The sequence below is a fragment of the Theobroma cacao genome, chromosome 10 (genome assembly GCF_000208745.1).
Source record: "Theobroma cacao cultivar B97-61/B2 chromosome 10, Criollo_cocoa_genome_V2, whole genome shotgun sequence".
NCBI classification, from domain to species: domain Eukaryota; kingdom Viridiplantae; phylum Streptophyta; class Magnoliopsida; order Malvales; family Malvaceae; genus Theobroma; species Theobroma cacao.
Window position 1 is genome coordinate 3,529,116 of NC_030859.1, and position 22,521 is coordinate 3,551,636.

General features: G+C 30.6%; 2 protein-coding genes across 6 annotated transcripts; both read left to right on the forward strand.

Annotated features, from left to right (window-relative positions):
- Positions 5,536–9,431, forward strand: LOC18586330. Of its 5 annotated transcripts, none has more exons than XM_018129605.1 (8): positions 5,536–5,694; positions 5,853–6,336; positions 6,581–6,698; positions 7,167–7,288; positions 7,785–7,870; positions 8,508–8,617; positions 8,708–8,740; positions 8,955–9,431. In XM_018129605.1, exons 1-8 carry the CDS (start codon positions 5,604–5,606, stop codon positions 9,009–9,011), a joined length of 1,101 nt encoding a protein of 366 aa, XP_017985094.1. In that variant the 5' UTR covers positions 5,536–5,603; the 3' UTR covers positions 9,012–9,431. The 5 variants fall into 5 exon arrangements, with proteins under 5 accessions (XP_017985094.1, XP_017985095.1, XP_017985096.1 ...); XM_018129606.1 differs by having other exon boundaries at positions 8,711–8,740; XM_018129607.1 differs by lacking the exon at positions 8,508–8,617.
- Positions 11,470–16,916, forward strand: LOC18586331 (nuclear transcription factor Y subunit B-1). Its single transcript, XM_018129670.1, has 7 exons — positions 11,470–11,858; positions 12,267–12,535; positions 13,812–13,941; positions 14,297–14,302; positions 14,417–14,500; positions 14,609–14,647; positions 16,597–16,916. Exons 2-7 carry the CDS (start codon positions 12,303–12,305, stop codon positions 16,642–16,644), a joined length of 540 nt encoding a protein of 179 aa, XP_017985159.1. The 5' UTR covers positions 11,470–11,858; positions 12,267–12,302; the 3' UTR covers positions 16,645–16,916.

Genomic DNA, 22,521 nt, shown 5'->3' on the forward strand with positions numbered 1-22,521 from the left:
TCCTCCAAGGAGTAGATGAAGAGGAAGTTAGCATTGTGTTTGGTTGTCATCAAAAATCGGTTTCAAGATTTTTATAGAAGGGAAAGGGTGCCATTGGAAGAAGGTTTCTTGATGAGTTGTAACTTTTGAAGATGTGTTTTTTTTTTTTTTGAATTTTGTAAAAATGATAGATTTAAGAGAGTTTCTTTATTAAGAATTTTAAAGCAACAATCGAATTTTAAGTAAGTTTCGTTTAGTTTAAAGGGAAAATCAAAATTCATCAAGATTATTCGGAAGGAAATATTGCCAAATTCAATTTCTTATGCAAAAAAAAAAAAAACTAACCAAAAACAGATATAATAAATATAAAAATTTAGACATTACGTAGAGTTCATTTTAAGGTTTGTTTTTTCCTTCAATTTTTTGTATTGAGATAAACTTTCTTCTTTTAAAAGAAAACATCTAAATTCATAACTAGATTGGAATTCTTTTCTTATTTTTATATACACAATATAATATATATCACAAATATAATTTTGATTTGAGAAAGAGCAAATTCAACTATTTAAGTAAAGTAATTCATGCAACTATCATTAAACTTATCACGTGTATGTCATAAATATGACTAAATGATGAAAAGTTGTAAATATAGGTGTAATTATAAAATTAATAATAATGTTAAGGTCCAAGATTTGAATGGTTGTTTATTTTTAAGTTATTTACACCCCTAAATTTGCTTGTGTGCCTAATTGTTAAGAGTGAGAACACTAATTCAACTTCATTTTTTGTTTCTTTCATTAAATTTATTAAAAATTTTGGTTGCTTATAAAGTTAATCAAAATATTGTTTTACGAAATATTTTTCATTTAAAGTAATTTTCTATCAAATTCAAAAAAAAGAAAAATACAATATTTATAGATTTCTTTCTACAAATGTCAACATTTTCCTTTATTTAATATTTAACTTTAATTTGATGTAGAAAAGATAAAAAAAATAAAAGACATAATGTTCCAAAAAACCCTAAACTATTTTTAAGAAATCAAATAAATTCTTATTCTTATATTAAATTCAATCAAGCTCATGTACTTTTATTTTGGGTTAAATAAACTCTTATAATTAATAATTCACTTATTGTCATTAGTCAAAATACTAATTATCATTTTATATCCACATGGCACTAACATAACATTGATGGTATTAATTTAGAGAGTGAAAAATGTCACATGATTATGCTATTATGTCACATTAGCATGTCAAATCATAATCAATTATAATATGTTAGTATTCCACGTTAGTACCACGTGGCATATGACAAATGGTATTGTCTAAGTGTTTATTTGGTTCAAAATAAAAGTTTAAGAGTTTGATTGAAGGTAATAAAAGTATAAGAGTTTATTTAAATTTTTCTAAATAGTTTACGGAGTTTTAGATATTATTCCAAAAAAAAATAATGAGATGGTAATGACATGGCTATTTAATAGGAATGGTAATAGATACCCTGTTATAGAGTACTCGCAAGTGCTCGACCTGGTTATATAAGATTAGGGTACCCTATAAACAATGGTGTTTGGATTCGAACTCGTATAAACAATGGTGTTTGGATTCGAACTCGTATAAAGAGGGAAAAACACTCACGACCTTTACCAACTTTGTAAATAATTCATTTTATCATATATTGACAAATATATGAAAAATATATTTAGTCAAATTATTTATGTGATAAAATTAATATATTTAAATTAAAAAATTATCAAATTATTAATTATGTTTAAATAATATGAATATCATATCATATTACAAAAAAAAACATAATTACTATTATATATACTTTTAATATAAACATATTTACTTTCTATTTTGTGTTAACTTTACAAAAATTATAATTTATAAAATTATTAATTATAATATATATATCATTGTTTATATAAACATATAATATATATATATATATATACTTAAAGATAGGCTGTAAATTAGAATAGTTTTGAAATATAATTATTTTTTTAATTTCATATAATTAATGACAAACACATATAGTTAATTAAATTAATTCATGAAATTTTTATCTCTGGCACTAGCAATAAGATTGCGTAATTCTTCAAAAAAAAATTAATTCATAAAACTATGATTATTAATTAATTTGTAATGTCTTTTAATATATATTCTTTATATATAGTGTTAATTTATAAAAAATATAATTATTAAATACTTTAAATATAAAACATANTGGTGTGAGTAAAAGCAAAGGAAATAGCAGAGTGTCTTTAGAAATGTACTAGTACTTCCTATCCTTGGTGCTAATGTAAAACTCCTGAACTGTTTGGTTCCCAACAGATGCTTAATTAAACCTTTCATGTTACCTTGCAACTATGCTGTAGCATCTTATCATATCTTCAGAAGTTTCCAAGTAATTCACATTAGCTTTGTTCAGAATGAATGTCTTGGGAAACTTCCATTTAGAGAATGCTTTGAATGACAAGACATTTGGGCAGAATGTCAGACAAAAGCTCTAACCATCTTAAGCATGGTAGATTAAAATCTGCATCCCATGCTCTACTCAGTTCCTTCGGCTCATGTTTCTGCATTTCTGCTTGTAACCATGTTTCTGCAATATCAACCTTGCAACTAAAGAAACATAATTCCATCTCAACTTTAGTTTAAATACTAAACTAGGTTACATGATTTTTTTTCCTTCCCGTTCCATTAATTCAAGAACCTGAGAAGGGACAGAATAGCCGACAGACTAGAGAAGCAGAAGCTATTCACAGTAATTTTCCTTCATTATTATATCAATGATGGAAAATCTTACATCTACAGGACAAATTTTACTATTTCTCATATCAATTGTTCTGTGTTGTGGAAACAAACATACAGTTTTATGTACCACCAAATATAATTGGATATTCAAAGATATTATTTGAGTTGCTTCCGCAGATCACATAACTAGAATGCTTAAATGGGAGTATGAAGTAAAACAGAAAATGCAAGGTTGCTCCCACCTGCAATAGAACCAAGGCATCGATTCTGCCAAAAAGGAAAAAAAGAAATCTTTACCCACAAAGAATACCAACACAGCAATCAGATTTTGTACAATAGAACACTCCAATAACGGGCTTGAAAAAAACTGAATTCAATTAGGCATCTATTTAACCAAAAGTGATTACTGGAATTTTGCAATACACCTCCACTGTAAAGGTGCATAAAATGCAGACAAAGTTGGCTCTATCCTCATCTTTGGAACTATTACGTGTCTTTATTCAACTTGCTCAATTGCACGTGCTTCTTAAAGAGTAACCGCCTAGACTGCTTTCAAACTTTTTCTTTTTCTTGATTGATAAACTGCATTCAAACTTCTTCTGTATCCTCCAGCTATGCAATATTGCAAAAGTTTTAACAGAGTTCAATTGGGGTGGCCACTGAACACTTCTTGAGAAATTGTGAACATAATAGCAAGATTCCAGATGCCACAGCTCATCAATATGTGGGTATTAACAGGGAGAATCGCCATCAGAAACAGGCATGATACCTGACGTTAGAGATGCCTACAGTAGATACCTCTAAAAAAACCTTCATATAGTCGCAACCCATCAATCTGAGCTTCAGTTAGTGAAACTGCTTTTAATTTCTTAAAGTTTTGGCTAACCCATTAGTACAATGATCCAGGTAGAGCATTTTTTAGCTAACTTGAATTTGTACATTTCGCAGCCTTAGATAGGAGCAAAAGTATCGTATTTAGATAGCTCCATTAATTAGAATGTGAGGATGGTTTAGACTGAGCTACTTTGAAGTACGGGTGAGCAAAATCAATTTAGATCAATTATTAATCCAAACCAAATGCGATTGGGTAAAACGGTTTAGTCCAATTGGTTCATTGGATTAATTGGTCCAAAATGTTTGATCAAATTGGTTTTTTGATCGTTCTTGGTTTTAAAATTTTTAAACCAATCCATCCAAAAACCCAAACTAGTTATATATATATATATAATATAATATTTTTTATATATATTAAGAAGAATTGATTATAAACTTAATTAATAATATACTTAAAATATATTAAGATATTATATATACATATACAAATCATAATCATAGTAATTTAATATTAGTTATATGTATTTATTTATAAATCTATATTAATATAAAATTATATGTTATATATTTTAAATGATATAAGCTATATGTTAATATTATAATATATAATAGTAAATATCATACATATTAATATGTTATAATTATTACACATTAATAATATTTCGTAATATAAAATATTATGAATATATATATAATTGTATAAACATTATATATTATACATTATATAATATATATATAATTGTATAAACATATTATATATACATGTATTTAATTTATACATAAACATTATTATAATTTATAATAAACTTTATTTATATGATTGCACTTAATAACCTTATTAATTATCACCTTAGCTTTTATAACATATTGTTTATAATTAGTTTTATTTATACAAACTTTGATATATAACATTATAACATATAAGTTTGTCATTAATTTTATATATACATAATAAAGCAAGATTTTATATATATATTATATATATATATATATATATATTTAATTTATACATAAATATTATTATAACTTTTAATATACTTTATTTATATGGTTACACTTAATAAATTTTTTAGTTATTGCTTTAATTTTTATAACATATTGTTTATAATTAGTTATTATTTATATAAACTTTGATATAAAACATTTTAACATATAATTTGTATTATTAATTTATATATATAATAAAGTAAAATTTTATATACATATATTTAATTTATAATTAAATTGTATATATTATAATTGTGGATGAAGTTTATAAGTTTTCATATTACAATTTATTAAAAAAGTGATAAAATTTTAATCCATTGATCGAAAACCAAACTAACTAAATCAATTCTATATTTGGTTGTCATTTATGTTTGGTTAATTTTAATTATTTTTTTTAATATTTAATCAATTTAACCTCTAGGTATGATGAACTAAACCATCCAATCCACCCACCTACTCACCCCTAATTTTCCCACCTCATATTTCAATTTATTTCCAAATCATCCATTATATTCATTCATTATTGAATAGAAGTTAATGTGTTTTTTTTTTTTTTTTTTTTTTTTTTTTTTCATGTTCAATGTAAATAGTCGTTGCTCTGCTTTTAATTTTTAAAAAAATTCCTCCAAGGGAGTTTATCTTTTCTTGGTTTTCTTTTTTTTTTTTTTTTTGTGTTTCAATTATTTAAATTTTATTATTTATGTGATTTTATAAATTTAATTATTAATAAATTATATAAATATGTATAAAAAATATTATTATATATAAATATGGGTATAAATTCAAATTTAGATAATTTGACATTTAAAAAGAATATTTTAATATTATTTTTTTAATAATTAAATTTTTAAATGAATTTTTATAATTATTAAATAATAAATATATATTAAAAGTTGAGCTAAAGGTAATAATTTTTAAAATTATTTAAGTAGTTAATAGAGATATAACTTTATGTATTAATAAGGTTCCGATTGGGTACCTCAATTATATCTGCAGGTACCTTACCTGTTGCCCAATAGCCTCCAAAACCAAAAACAAAAGAAAAGATGAACAGCACGAGATTTCTATTCAGCAATGGCGTCGTTTCACGCTTCTCCGAGGCTCCTCCTGTCACCACCTTCCTCGAATCCCTTCCAGGTACTCAATTCAATTACCTCTCCATTTCTTCAATGAATTTTTGTTTCAGTGAACAAATTTTGGTTCTTTTTCCTTTAATCAAAAACTCATTGAAAATTTTGCAAAAATTTTATTTAATTGTATAAAATTCTGTGCTTTTTTGTGTATTTTCCTCTCAGGGGCGTACACGACAACCAGAACACACGAAAATGGATCGACCCTTTTGTTTTGGGAAAGGCATATAACACGACTAGCGAATTCTGCAAGAATCCTACTAAATTCAAAGCCTGAACTCATTTTCAAGCCAACCAAGAAATACCCATTGTTTTTTTCTCCCTTATCAATCACTTCATCAATGAAATGGGAGTCGAGGATTCGATCATTGGTTAATAATTCAATGAACCAAGTGTTACCCATAGCTCTGAAGGAGAGGTCTGATGGGGAGGAGTTGGCAGTTACAGCTCTTGTTTGTGGGGATTTTGAGAAGCTGAAGGAAATGAAGAATGTGGGCGATGATGATGGATTTTTTGGTGTTCTTGATGTGCATTTGCATGTAGGGAATTATGTTCCTCCGGTGTTCGGTATAGAAGAAAATGGGGCACATTTGGCTTTGGTGGGTCGTGGTAGGGATGTTGCGGCTGCTAAGTATTCGGCCTGGGTAAGGTTCGTATTGCATTTGAAAGATAAGAAGTTATAAATTTTCAAGGAGATATTGAAACTTTAAGATGGAGGTGGGAGAAAAATGGCAATTTTGACTTATCTAAATACCTGTTGGGTTTGTTATTATTCTTTTGTTTGCTTCTAACATACATGTGAGGATATTTATATTATTGAACTTTTGGTTTTCTTATTTCTTGTTATTATCCACTGTATGAATATTAATTTTAGCATTTTGCATTCTAGGCAGGTTAAGAATGCCATTGGACAAATTGAGGCCTCCTTCGGTAACTGAGCTCTTGTTGTCAAATGATGGTGATCGGATACTTGAAGGCTGCATAACCAATTTTTTTGTCATTTGCCGAAGGGTGAGTGGCTAAGAATTCAAAATCTACGTTTGGAGGTGGGTTTTGCTTTTATAAACTTTGATTAGATCAGATGGGTGAGTTCTATATTAGCAATAAGAATTGTTTCATGACTTGGCAGCACTCAGCATTTAAGTTGGGAGAATGATTACATGACCTATGAATGACGCTTGGACATCTTTCATGTATTAAATGATTTTCTGGTTATAGATGCTAACATGTTGAGGAAGTTTTGAATAGCATGGTGTTCTTGGCAAATCAAATCAGCATGGCTCAAATGCAGAAAATAGTGACTTTCAAGATCTTTGCTGCTGTTTTCAATCCTTTATTGTCCTTTTTTTATAACTTTGGGGTTTTTTCATTTATGCTTGTGGTGGAGCTGTGTGCATGTGGCTATGGGTTTTTATGTGGTTCCTTAGTTTTTCCTCTTAAGTTTTATAATTTATATTGTGCTGTGGAATATGCTTTTAGGATAAGAGTGAAGCTGAGGGGAACTTCCCTCATGATTATGATAGTGCATATTCTGTTGAAGTACAAACAGCACCTATTACTGAAGGTGTCCTTCCAGGAGTCATACGACAACTAGTTATTGAGTAAGCGCTTCTCTTGGCTTCTAAAATTTTATTAGCTTTTATTAGTTCTAAATCAGCTGATGGAGGTATCATGTAGCACTATAGCAACAAAGTTTGTTGCAACATATTTAAGTCATTGGATTCATTTACAATCATTTTAGTTGCTTAATCGCTTATGGCTTCTTGATCAAGTGGCACACCCCACCCCCTTGCCCTTCCTTTTTCAAAGGGCTTGAGGTGGAAGGTACTGAGTTTGATTAATGCTGGCTAGGTCCATAGGAGACTTCCGAAATGTGAAGAATTATTTCCATTTCATTATTAAGTTCATGCTTCCTGCTTACTAGGTGGCTAACATTTGGTAGATTCATTGAAGTAAATAACCATCAACCTGTTATAGCACTTGACAGAAGAGTGAGAAAACTTTCATCAGTTCAAACTTCCTAATTCAAATTAAACTAATAAACTGCTTCTTCCTAGGATCTACCACACTTAATGATGAAATTTTTTATCCGTGCAGAGTATGCTTGAGCAAGGGTATCCCTGTGCGTGAAGTTGCACCATCATGGGAAAAGCATGGACTTTGGGAAGAGGCTTTTGTTACAAGTAAATTATTTTTTCATTCATTCAATTCTTTGAGGTTACCTTTTACCATCATTTTTCAGAGGGATGCCATCACTTTTATATGTTGACATCTCCCTTTTGCATTTTTTCATTGCTATTGACTTTTTCCATGTGATTAGACTAGGTGCACTCATATGAGGTCTATTCAGCTGCCACAAAATTAATATTTCTTAGGGTGGACCAGCAATTAGGATCTAAACAAGTGCTGAATTTTAAGTCTAATCTCTACACTTTGATTTGTATCTCAAGGCTGAAGTTTAAACAGAAAAATCAGTTGAAACTTTTTAACCATGCAAAGCTGTTAATAATCCTTCAGTTTTCTATTTTTCCCCACTGTTTTGTTTAAGAGACAAAATTGGCCCAACAATAGATGTCTAGTTACAGTGGAACTTTGAAATAGAGGATGGCGATTATCATGTACCCTAGCAGAGCAATTGTTCAGTTGTGGTTACAAAATGGATTAAAATTGAACATTTCCCTTTTTTATTTAATCTTTCTTTTGTTGTCCGATATGTAGGTTTTTGTTTTTAACTTCAACGTTTTTATGCTATCCACTTTTCATGATTTGATTTTAGATCGTTTTACTATAAACAATTCTTGATAAGCAGAATTTTTTTAGATAGCTTGAGAGTTATACAGCATGTTGAGACAATTAAAGTTCCAAGTTCATGGGAATCTCTTGGTACAAAATGTTCTGAAGGAATATCATGGATGGAGAAAAAATTTGAGGTGTGATCTTTCTTACAACAGCATTAGTGACCTGGGATTTTAAATGGTGCTGTTTTCTCATAATTACTTCTTTTTTTTCATTGAAATCAGCAGGGTCCTGGGATGATCACAAAAGTCATACAGGTAAAATTTGATGAGCAGGTTATTTAACTATACCATCGTAGGACAAAAAAGTTGAATTGTGTGAAACTGTTGCATATATTAGGAATAAAAGAGATGGGAAGCTACAAATTGTTTAGAACATTAAAGTATAGAATGCCATTTTGCACCCAACATGGGAAAAAAAAAGTTGCTTCATTTTTTTTAATCGTTTGTTTATGTTTTCATGGAGGAGCAGAAAGAGATCATAGAGAGAGCCTGCATGGAAAGCTACCCATTAAATGAGTTCCTATAACAGACAATGGATTTTAATGTGTTGTAAGATCTTTATGCGCAAGCAAGACAAAAACCTTGTATAGTGTGGCATCGATCCCAAAGCTGATGTTATACTTGCATCACAAGCATGAATTCCAGGTGTGAGTTTCTTGTGCCTGTTGCACATGCTGGGTAAATATTTATCAGGTTGAGGAGCTGCTACTTGATTTCAGGACTTACATAATTAAAACTGAAATTTTATTGGAACAGAGGTAACTTTGTTTGCCTTTAGCTTAAAGTATTCATACATGTACAGTCAGCCTTTTCTAATTTTTGATTGTTTGATCAGTTGGCTGATTAGAGGGGTCCTTCCCAGACTTTTGACCAATCATGTGGCTTGTAAATCGACAAGAATTATACTTCCATTTTGGATATACACTGGGTCATTCTTGTTTTTGCCTGTTCTTTGCTTGAACTGTTTTATCTCTACTCAAAGTGGCTTTACAGACCTTGTGTTGATACCCTTTGATTTTACAAGAGAATTGTCCCCCTCTCAGGCAGAAATGCAAATTTTCAAACACAGTACACAGGCACACTGCCAGTGATGGTAGGTTTTTTTTCAGTGTCACCTGAAACATGTGAATTAGCAAAGCCACATGCATTTTCAGTGGTGTTCTGTTAGCTGACTGCCCTGACACAATACAAGCATGACCTGCCCTTCAATTATAATATTTCAATGCTTGTACTGGTATTGTTAGCCTGGTTTCCTTCTATAAGCCTCTTGAGATCAGCCACCATTCTCATTCCCAGTTTGAAGGTTAGCATGAACTGAGCTGCAAGCTAAGCAGAGCTTACCTTAATTTCTGCTTTTCTTTTATCCTTTTCTAATTCCCTAGTTACCTTTGTTTCTGCACAATGATACGATATTGCCTAGGACATAAGAAAAAGGGCAATTAAAAGCACAAACCAATAAGTAGCCTGAACCTGAGTCTAAACTTTTGTTAATCGTCTGCTGAGGTTAGGGTTCAGTTCAACAGTTAACCTAGTCATCTAGGTTAGGGCTTGGACTATGACATCATTGCCATTGAGTCCACCTAAGGTTTAACCTGTACCTTTCCCCCTCTTCTCTTCCAATAGTTAGAGCCATGCTTTTACCGACATGAATTGAGACATGCAACCAATCAATTTAAAGTGAAAAAAAAAAAAAAGTAATTGGCTAAATTCTTCCCAGAGTGTGGCTTTTCCATTTTAACTTATATTTCTTCAAATAATGACTAATTATTGGAATTTGGCTAGTAAAACCATAAATTCCAAGCTCTAAAAGTGGTAATTGATTTTCTTAGTAAATGCAAAGAGATTCTGTGGTAAATTATTTTTTTTCATTCCTTTGTACTTTTGTATAAAACCATTAAAAATAATCCAAAAAATTACATAATTTTCATTACTTAAACTATATGTGTATGCTGTTAATCTATCAATTTCTCAATCAGATTTCTTTGGAAATTTGTTAATAATATTTCCATGGATGGCAACTTAAATTAAATTCCTAGCTTATGTAGACATGACTTTCTACTATCTTATGAATCCAAACCTACCTCTTCAAAATTTGAACCCAAGATCTAAAGAGTCAATTAACCCTTCATAAAATCTAGATTTTATGCAACTTAGCATTGAAGAAAAACCAATAATTTTTATAATTAATGAAAATGTAAAAATATTAGATTTAATGTTAGTTTTTCTTTTTATGCACGTGACATATAACTTAACAAGCTAGATGATTACATAACTAAATTAGAATCTAAAATTACTAGACATTAATCATTCCTCTCATCAACTAGCATTGGAATCCAAAATCACAAAAAAAAAAAATCAATTTTAAATTCTTCTCTTTTCGTTAAATTAAAGTAATTTTTTTAAAAAAACCTCCTTTTTCTCTAAATCTCAAAAAAAAATCTAAAAATCTTATATTTTGTTTTTTTTAATTAGAAAAAAAAAGAAAATTTTCAAAAAATTACTTCAATTAAGAAAAAAAAGGCAAATGAGAGGAGTAAAAAAAATAAAAAATGCTCATATAATCACATCATCAAGTTATAAAAATAAAAAATATCAATTGACGTTAAATCTAATAACGATTAATTTATCGTTAAAATTAAAACCTTTACATCAAAATAAAAGTTAAAGCATTCCTTTGAATATAATAAAAAATTTAATTAAATAAATAGATATAATACAAAGATTTTTTTTTTTAAGTTTATGCCTATATTTTAATAACACGAGATTTATAAAACTTCAATTTAATAACTAAAATCTGAGCCTAATGAGCTATTACATTATATTGTATTAAATTCTCAATTTAACAAAAAATATATCTAAATTCATCATTCCACATTAGTTTTTTATTTTTAATAACAACACAAACAAAACGAAGAACTCATGAAAAATGTAAAGGGTGATTTTTGAGAAAGAAATCAGAAAAGAAAAAGGGAATGGATGGTTATGGTGGCTTATTGATCAAAGCCACTGGAAACAGCCCAAAAACGTGGGTGATATGAGAGATAGTACAGATACAGATGCTATAAAGAAGGGCAACTTCCTTTGTAGAATAAAGAAAAAATCAATCAAATAAGAAGAAAAACAGAAACAAAAGCCAACGGTTTTGATAAAAACCGAAAGTCCGAAACCAAAATTTATATAAACAAATCAAAGAAAACCCAAGTCTTTCTTTTTGCTTTTGCTCTCTTTCCTTTCTTTTCCATCGTCTGATCTTCTTTCATTCATTCCACCAAATAAAAACAAATACTTACGAACCATCTCCACCAATCCCCTCCTCTCGCGCCAAATACAAAAAAAAAACCAATTTTCTTCTCTCTTTCTTTTCTCTACTCAGGTTCGTCTCTCTTTCTCTCTTTTTTTTTAAACCCTTATATTTATGTTTGTATGTATGTTTTTGTGTATCTGGGTATGTCTTTGTTTTCGAGAATAATGAAAAATGATTTATGGGTAAGCCTTTCTTTTTGTATGTATGTATGTATTATGTATGTATGTATGTATGTATGTATGTAAGCATCTGAGTATGTTAATTTTTGCATATATGCATCTGGGTATCTCTTTGTTTGTTAAAATTCTGATAAATGATTAATGGGTTTTTTTTCCCGATTTTGAGGTTTGTGTATGTATGGATGGATGTGTGCATTTGGGTATGTTTATTTATGCAAATATGCATCTGGGTTTCACTTTGTTTGTTAAAATATTGATAAATGATTAATGGGTACCGATGGGTTTTTTTTTTTTCTAGTGGTTTTTTTATTAGTGATCTAGGGTTTTTGGGGATATGGCTGATGGTATGCAAGCGGGGCCAACGAGTCCGGCAGGAGGGAGTCATGAGAGTGGAGGAGAGCAAAGCAGTCCTCACTCAAATGTGAGGGAACAAGACCGTTACCTTCCAATTGCTAATATAAGCAGAATCATGAAGAAAGCATTGCCTGCTAATGGGAAAATTGCCAAGGATGCTAAAGATACTGTTCAGGAATGTGTTTCTGAGTTCATCAGCTTCATCACTAGCGAGTATGTACAGTCTTAATCTTGGTTTTTTTAATTAATTTGTTGAGAATTTTTGTTATATTTTATTTTCTTGAATTTGGTGATTCTGAAATTGTGGAGATTTGTTGAGACTTTGGATGTTTGTTTTGGATGCGGTGATTATTTTTGGTGTTTGGAAAGTTGGAAGTCTTAGCAGGTTTTTTTTTTTTTTTTGGGTTGTAAAGGTCTAGTTTTTGAGGGATTTGATTTTTAGTCTTTATGAGAAAGTATGGTATTTGTTTTCTAGATTGTGAAATTTTGATGCTTTTATTTTTATGTAAATTACTTAGGACAATGTCTACTGTCTAGGAATTTATATCTGAGTTTATCAACTTCATCACCAGCGAGTATAAAGAGTTTTAGTTTTACTTGTTTAGAGTTGAATTAATGTTGTTGGGGAATTTTTTTTTTTTTCTTTTGAATTGTAAATTTGGTGTCTTGAGATTGGGGGATATGATTTTAAGACTTGGTTTTGGTGCTTGGAAAAGTTAGGAGTGGCTTGGTTGGATTTCTGGTACTTTAGGGTGGTAAAATTATAGTTTTTGAGGGATGTGAGATTTGGGGTGTGGGGGAAGTCGGATATTTGTGTTTTGGACTATAACATTTTGGTGTTTCTTATGAGTATCTTTCATACATAATCTACAGATTTGTTTTCCGAATGTTGTTTCATATTGGTGCTTGTTTCCTTTTCCTTTTTCTTTTTCTTGAATTAATGTACTTGAGAAGTTTATTACATTTGTGTATGAATTGTAAATTATAAATTTGGTGTTTCCTGAAATTGAGGATGTGATTTTGAGACTTGGACCTTTGTTTTTGACTTGCTAATTTTGGGTGTTTGGAAAAGTTGGAAGCTTGACTGGTGATTTTGGCTTTTGGATGATAAAGCTTTAGTTTTTGAGGAATTCAATTTTAGTTTATATTGCAAAGTAGGGTCCTTGTTTTTTGGGTTGTGACTTTGGTGATTTTGGGGCAGGTAAAGGCTCAGTTTTGAGGGATGTGATTTTGCTTTCAGTTTCACGAGAAACAGCATGTTTTTGATTAACATCTTTTCCCTTTTCTTTTGTGACTGGTGTGAATATTGGTGCTTTTGGGAACAGGATATCATTGGTTTGCTTGATTTTTTGGATGATAATTATTATTACGTTAGAGCTTGCTTTGCGTGTTAATGGAAAGTGAGGTTTTGGTTTTGTTAATTGTGATGGTTTCTTTTTGGAATTGAGGTTTAATTTTGTCAAAATGGTTTGGACTGTTTGTTTTGTAGGGCTAGCGATAAATGTCAGAAAGAGAAGAGGAAGACAATTAATGGGGATGACTTGTTGTGGGCAATGGCAACATTGGGGTTTGAAGACTATATTGAGCCACTTAAAGTATACCTGGGGAGGTATAGGGAGGTATGTAGGGCTTTGACTTTTAACCTTTATGCTTATTTTGAACTTTCTGCTTGATCCTGGATTAGGCCATTAGAAGATTGTGGTGCAGTTTAGAAAAGGGAAATTTGTTGTCCTATTCTGCTCCATTTTGTTTGTTAATATTATCGTGTGAATCATACCAGTAAATAATCTACATAGGGCTCAATTGACATTAGTTAGAAGTCTAAAACTCAATAGATGTTTTATTTTGTTGCCTGACATTTTCATATTAATGCTGTGTGCCTGGCCTCTATAATTTTTATCTGACTATTTTCTTTTTCTTTCTTTTTTGCCCTCTTCTTGCGACTGATGTTATGGGAATGATCATGATGTACAGTTGGAGGTAATTATACCGTCATGCGAACCACTAATATATTTTTTTGTAGTATGTGTATTTTGATATTGTCTCCTCTTTAAGGCTAGGATTAACATTACCTGCAAACTGTGAAACTGACAGGGTGACACCAAGGGATCTGCTAGGGGTGGTGATGGATCTCTTAAAAGGGATGCAGCTGGAGGTCTGGCTGCCCAAAATGCACAGGTGCAACCAGGATACTTGCTAAAATGTTTTTGCTTTGCATCTTTTTCATTCTGAAAAGTCCTCAACTTACATTACCATGTTTGAATTGGTGGTGAACAAATTGTGCAGTTTGCAATCCAGGGGTCATTGAACTATATTACTTCCCAAGTAATTCTCTCTCTCTCTCTCTCTCTCTCTCTATATATATATATATATATATATATCCCCCTCTATTGTTTGGCATTATTTCATACAAGATTTGTCTGTTTGTTGTTTACCTGTCTTTCCTTCTGATAGTAAAGAGTATTTTGTTGATTAATGTTTAACTGCTCATTAGATTCATGTTAAACAATTTGCCTTATCAGGCTTGATTAGCAATAGATTTTACTAATATAGTTGATTATTTTCTCAGTCTTTTGTTTCAAATCCTTCCTTTCATTTTGGTTACCTTTGCACCATAAAATTTCCTTTTCTGATGATTTAATTAGAGTGAGGGTTCTTTTAAAATATGATTTGCATAAATCTTGATAAATAAGGGATTGAATAAGGTAAAGCATTGTGTGTCCTCAAAAATAGGATTTGTATAAATGTTGATAAATGAGGGGTTGAGTTAGGTAAAGCTGCTTAATCAGCTTATCATAATTATTCAAGGAGAAGGTCTTTTCACCAATTAGGATTTGATTCTTGAATATGAAAGGAAGAATGATAGGATTACAATGTTATAATTTTCATTAAAATTGATTGATTGGATGATAACTCTTATGCATGATTTTGTACCTCACATTTCTAAAAGCTTTATTGTCATTTACATATTTTAGATTGCATTTAATATTAATGCATTGACCCTATGATTCTGTCAAGTTCCATCAGCAATCAGTTGAGAATAATTAAGAGCTTCTGAAAATCTATTATTGTTAGACACCACCCCACCGCCCCCCTCCCCCCCCCCCCCAAAAAAAAAAAACAACTGCAAATTGTAAACAAAAGTTCATGTAGAATTTTCCAGAAATATTCCAGCAGAAACAGTATGTACATGCTTGGAAGCAAAATAACATTGATCCCAGTTTAAGGGGAAGGGGACAGCCTATACTCCTTTTTGCATGCTCTCTAGCCAATATGAGGCTATTACTTCCCACTGCTCTGTGTGACATTGTAGCACCCTGTCTGGCATACTGAGAGCTAAATAGTGATGGTCTGATAGATAATGGATAATCAGATGTGATAAATCCCATATCAGAAAGGCTTGAGAATAATGTGCTCATAGCAACTTTTTGCACACGTCTCTTAAAAAATTTAAAGATAATACACGCATATGTTGCATGTGTGATGCATGTTTTTACGTTGAGGTATATAAGCATGCTTACTATACCCCACACCATTCTAGACTCACGACGGTTTGCAACTATTAGTAACATTATAGGATGATAGGAATAGGATAGATAATCAATACTTAGCCATGTCAGATGGTGATTAGTGTTTACTGTACTATGCCTAGTTGCCTTGAGGTCATCTTATAGACTCCTTGTTGCAAATTTTAATAGCTTTGAAGAGAGATTCTTCCTTCTCAATGGCAGGATATTATGAAGATTTAAAAGGAAAGCCTATGTTGGCCTGAATTGATTAATATAGGATCACTCTATATGATCAGCTTATCTCACGAGGCAAAATGAATTATGCTCTTTGTTGATGTACTAGGGAAAATATATACTGCATGTTGCTTAAGTAGGGAAGTTTCAAAGTTAAAGAATGAGGGTAGTCAACAATTCAAACTTATGCCAAGCTAGATATTTTAACTAGTTGGTAAATGAAGACACCTTATCTATTTTAGCATTAGCAACTAGCTTCTTCGTTGTAGCGGCAATGAAATAGACCAGAGGACAACACATGATGTGCATGTTCAGGGTAAAAACTTGGGATTTATGGTGAAATTATTGCAAAAGTAGTATTTTACATTCACTAAAAGAAGGGTCCTCTTCCCCCCTTCTCGCTCTCTCTAAACCACTATGTTCTATATTTGCTAATTTGTATCTCTAAAGATATGAAAACAGAAATAAGTGCCTGTTGAAACTGTAATTCTCACTTGTATTTCAGTGATTCAGTTTCCTTAAATCTTGCAGGCACAAGGACAGCATATGATCGTTCCCTCCATGCATGGCAATGAGTAGCTGATCCTATCTTATTTTACCAATTTTAAGAGTTCTAGGACTGGTTAAATTGTTTAGTTCCAACACCTATAGGATCTTTAATGTGGATTCATCTTATTTATGCAAAGCTACATACCTTGGGGGTTTTCGGTTCGCCTGTTCTTAGGTGATTTGGAGCTCTGTAAAAGGTTTTTAAGTGCTGTAAATTTGGCTTTTTTTATCTGATATATAATTGCTTTGTGAATTTGAGAAAAAGAAAAAGTATTCTGTACATCTTGCAAGCTTTTGAACTCTATCAAGGCATGGTTAGATTGGTATCTAACGATCTGAATGCTATGAACACCATGAATGATTTTGTCTTCTTACATTTTCTTTGATTGAGATCTTGGCACTGCTAAAGGCTGAGTAACTGAACTAATTTGAAATTTGTACCATGAAGTTTGCCAAATTATATTCATCTTAAAATCATTTTTGGACTTGGATTGAGTTTGACATTGTGAATTTCTTATTCTAAACCCATGGTTTAGAAGTTGCAAAATTTGATAAAATCATACTCAAAACTCTCACTTCACCTGAAATTTCATCATGTTTGAGGATTTAATAGCACTATATTATTATTATACTTTTATTTATTTAAACCGAAATTGAGAGTACAAAGAATTTAATTATATAGTGGAACCCATATTAGAAGACTTGTGCGACTCTTGAGCCTTGAGTCTCAACCCATGACCATCTGTAGGCCTATGCAGTTCTTTGATCCTCGAGTTTTTGAGTTTACATCCACAACAAATGCATATCATCGATGCATGGATCACGAGGTACATAATTTTTTTTCCAAAAATTATTTTGGTTGAAACGTGTATCGACTATATTTATAAAAATTTTAAAATTTTTTATTTACTTTATATAAAATTAAAATATTTTTTTTATTTCTATCAAGAAGTCAATGTGACATTTTCTTTTACTGAAGTTTTTTCTTTAAAAAGTTTAATGTGACAGTTTTTCTCTCTCACTTAATCCCACGATGAGGACTGTGATCACTTTGCCTGCCTTTCTTTTAAGTTGGATATGCTAGAGTTGGATTTAAGTTAAATCTGTTCTAATATGGTTTTGTTGTGGATCATTAGTATCTACTCAAAAAATTAATTTGATAGATTATGTATTACTCACGTTTATAAATTTTTTAAAATTTTTTATTTGTTTGAGGTGAGATTAAAATATTTTAACTTTAAAAGATTCTCATGTTTACATTTTTTATTTTTTAATAATAGAGAAAAGAACATTGCTAAACCAAATTTAGGATTTTAATCAAATCTTGATCTTGCTTTTGTGGCTTGAGTTTAAATAAATACGTGATCGCATAAGACATGCGGGATTGTTCTTAGGCACCCTTCCACAGCACCCACAATCAACGACACCATACGTGGCAAAGCACAGAAGAAGATTGTGATATACGGTCGTGACCGCATGAAATCATAACTCTCCCTATCAGGTAGCAGCACGTGACATCAGCTTGTGCTGAGACGTGGACACGTTAGATGCACGTGAGGCAAAGACATTTGGTACGAGAACAGACAGAGAGAGACGGCGTGGTCACATCATATGTTTTTGGTCTCTGATCTGTCGCAGTAGCAAAGCAATGCAAAACCAAACCAAGCCAAAAGTACGACGGTTTGCTTTTCTTTTTGTAAGGAAAAACCTACTTACTGCTACTCGAAGGACACAACACAAAGAAGAAGAAGAAGAACAGGAAGAAGAAAGAAAAATAAAACCTGAAAGGGTAATGGTTTCCAGTCTCCTTATCCCACGACGTGACCATCATTTCTTGCCTGCACGAGCCAGCCAGCTCAATCCCACCCTTCCCACTTGGCTTCTGCAGAGAAGCTGTCTCTCCATTTCTGAAAATTCCCTTTTGGCTGCTTCCCATGCAACCACATGAAAAGGTTGTCTCTCTCTCTCTCTCTCTCTCTCTCTCTCTCTCTCTCTCTTCATCCTCAAATTATATTTGTATACTATATAGTCTATGTTTGTATAGTTGTATACATGAATGTGATGTAAACATGAAAACACCATGGTCAAGCATTATTAATGCCAGATAATTTATTTTCTTTAATGGGTTTATCTAATATGAGTGATTCAGGATATATTGGACCTCAAAAGCATTTTTGTTTGAAGAATTAATGGAAAACCAAAGTCGTTGAGCAGAAGACATATAGCTACTTGGTCAATTATTACTATTTAAACATCAATACCTATTTTATGAAAACCTTGTTACAACATGCAAACTACTACTATAAGATATGGAAGAACTAATTTAAAGATTTTTTTAATTGATTCATGGTGAAATGACAAGGTTGGAATTGGGCCAAAGGGGTTGGTGTAAGGGCAAAAAAAAAAAAGAAAGTGATGATGAAGGAGAAGGAACTGTTTAGCATGTTATTAATGTGTCCTACAATTATCATGTTAATGAGGCCTATGGGTCATGGTGTCTTTCTCCTTTGCCAACTCACACCCTCAAAAGCTCCAGCTCACACCACTATCACCCCCAGTTGAGCCCTCTACTCTCATTTTTATAATTTGCTTTTATGGCGTATGGGGCCAGGCCAACCCCTCCTAGTCACATTCAACCCCCCCAACGTACCCTAGACAAATCAACAAGATTCACATTGTTTTCCCTTTTTAAATTATTATATACATAGAATTAAAAACACTTCACAAATGCAATCATACATTTGCTTCAAAGGTTGATTATATATCTTAATTAAACTCTATCTTCGATATAAACAAGAGTAATGTTATTTTGTTCGATAATTAGATAATTCAACTACTCAAAAATGATGAGGGACATTTATTTTTTTGAATAATCGGATAATTAGACGATCCAATACCCTAACTTTTTTTGTATGATATCTTTTCAATTATATTTTTCAATTTTCCCAATCTTTTTTTGTCAAAGTATACAAATATGTGTTTAGGGTATTTGTATTTAGCAGAGAGAAAGAATTAGAACAGTTTGCTTTCTGCAATACAGCTGGCCACGTTTTGTGTAAGTGCAAAGAGAGGAGAGGAGAGAAAAGAGAGATGAGATTTTTGAGTATGTATCTGTTTCAGCCCTCACGTGGCCTTAGCCTTTGTTTTCTTTGAAATTCGAACTCAACTCAAAGATAAAAGAGACAGAGGCATCCCAGTCCAGCTCCATTGGCCATTAACACTTTTTTATTCTTTTCTCTTATTTTTTCTCTTGTTCTTGATGGAATCATATACATGGCCATTTTTTCCAAGTGTAAACCACTCTCTCTACTTTGCAAATTGTTTTGAAATTGTTCTAAATTTAGTTATGATTAATTATGTCCATCATCTAAAGATTTTTGTTGGGGGCAAGAACCTGAAGGTGAATAATAGATAGACCAAATACAATTAAAAAATGAAATTAATGGCACTTGGGATAATTTTTCTCTAAATTATGTTCAACAAAGAAATTAGGGTTGGATTTATTATTCAATAAAAAAATCACAAGAAAATCTTGCATCGGCATGTTCTAACTAGGACACGTCTTAACGGTTTAAATTTGATATTTTTATTTGAAAATTTTAAATTGAAATTACAGAAAAAAGGGAGAGAATTGTCTCAAATTGTATAATTTAAGACTTAACAATCCAAAATCAATATATCAATAATATCTCTCTACAATAACCCATTGCAAAAGTTGACACTTTTATAGGTTTTTGTTGTGCATATGTTTGTTTATGGAGTGGAAATTAGGTCAAATAATGAGGAATAGTCCGAAATTAAATTGTAAACTTCAACACCCTTTGCTCTGGTAGTAGTCTACCAAGTAAATTGGCTCCATGTCTAGTATAATAATATTAATCTAGGCTTAAAATAAAAGACATTATACAATACAAAATATATAAATTCATAGATATTATACTTCCTTTTTCTTTCAAAATATATATAAGTTATTGCAAAATTCAATCATACACCAATTAATCTATTATCATATTGAAAACCCATAACCTCAAAAACTATGAAGAGAGAGAACTAAAGCTTGAAATTTAAATTTTTATATCGATATGAATTATTCACTCATGTTAAATTTGAAATAAGAACCGAACATTTTTAATCTAAATGACGTAATTCTCCTATATTGATTTTTTTTTTGAAATTATATATATAGCACTATTTTTTACAACATTTCATTTCTCAAAAGTAAGAAAAAAAGAGAAAGAGGAATAGCAAAATTTTGAAGTAGAAAGTGGAAATTTAATTGAATTTTTGTAGAATGGTGAGGAAGAAAAAAAAAAGCAAAAGAAAAGGAAATGTTGTGGTGTAATTCACGCGCCAGTTGAAGAGGAGGGGCAGGAAATGAACTGTTGTTTTGTGATGTTGTCAGTCACGGTCAAGGGAAGAGCTTTGACGGCCGTTTTTTTTTCCCTTCTTTATTCATTCTTTTTGATTAATATAGTTTTCTTTTTACCTTTTTGGATCATTTTGGCCACCCAAATTCATTTTAATTAACAAGTCTTGATTTTTTTAATTAATATTTATGAATACTTTTTTAATTACTTTAAATAATAATTAATGTTTCTAAATAAAAAATAATTATACATAAAAAGACAATTAATGTTTCCATTATTTAATTGAAATTTGGTGATATTAATAAATAAAAATTATTCAATATTATTATTAGAATTAAAAAATATTTTTTATGGAATTCATTAAACACAATTAGAATTTTTTTAGATTAATTAGAATTTTATTTAAAAACTGAATAAATCTCATTTATATTAATAATAAAAAATTAAAATAATAACTTAGAAATATAATGAACAAATATAACTATTTACATCAATTAAAAAGTTTTATCACATCTATACCTTCATACATATTATAAATATAATCAATTTCATGTTTTATTTTGGGTTAAACTAAAATTCCAATACCATCTTAAAATTTATAATCATATTACGAAGATCCAAAACTACATAACATTATTTATAAGATTAATCTAGAATGATTTATTCTATTTTATTCACTTCTCTTTAATTTCTTCAACCAATGACTTTCTCATTAGGATTGCATTGATTATTTTCATATCATTCATGAGCTTACACATTTCTTTCGCACTTGTACTTGTCATATTATATATATATAAAATTTACTGAATCTCAACATACAAATATAAAAAATATCATTTTTCTTTCGGATAATTAACACAAAAAATATCTTAATATCTTTGGGTGAATTCTAAAATTTGTTCAAAACCTAGCGAGAGATGCTCGAAACGAGAAGTCATCCAATGCCGTACAAAAATTATGCAACCCTCTTAATAAACATGACAATATCGACTTTTTTAAATAAAATTTCATGGAAAAAACTAAGGACAAATTAAAGAAGTAATTTTCATTATCATTAAGGAAGAGTTTGATTGGTCATTGAGACATATCTTGAGTGATTTTGAGCACACTATGCTATATTGTATTTGTAGGTTATTTGAAGACAACAGACTTGAATCGGCTCTCGTGTTACCTTTAATTTAGAATCAATTGATCTTTATCTTTAAAAAAAAAAAAAAGATCTTAATCAATGTTGCTTTCACCCTAAGAAGGTTTAAAGATATATAAATCCCAACTATACATATATTGTTAGGAAAAATATTGAACATTAATTCTTATCTTTTGTCTTGTCTTTTGGGTGTTTGAAACATTGAAAACTTTCTTTATGACATGTAACCAGAAACCGCGTTGTGCATGTTAGTATTGTTACATAAAACCTTAAAAAGCCATTTAAAACACAACCAAATGTGCCGGTAATTGAGGCCCCCCTTGATTTATGCCTTTGATTTTTCATCCCAAAAAAAAAAAAAAAAACAACAACCACCACCATATTGTTTCGTTT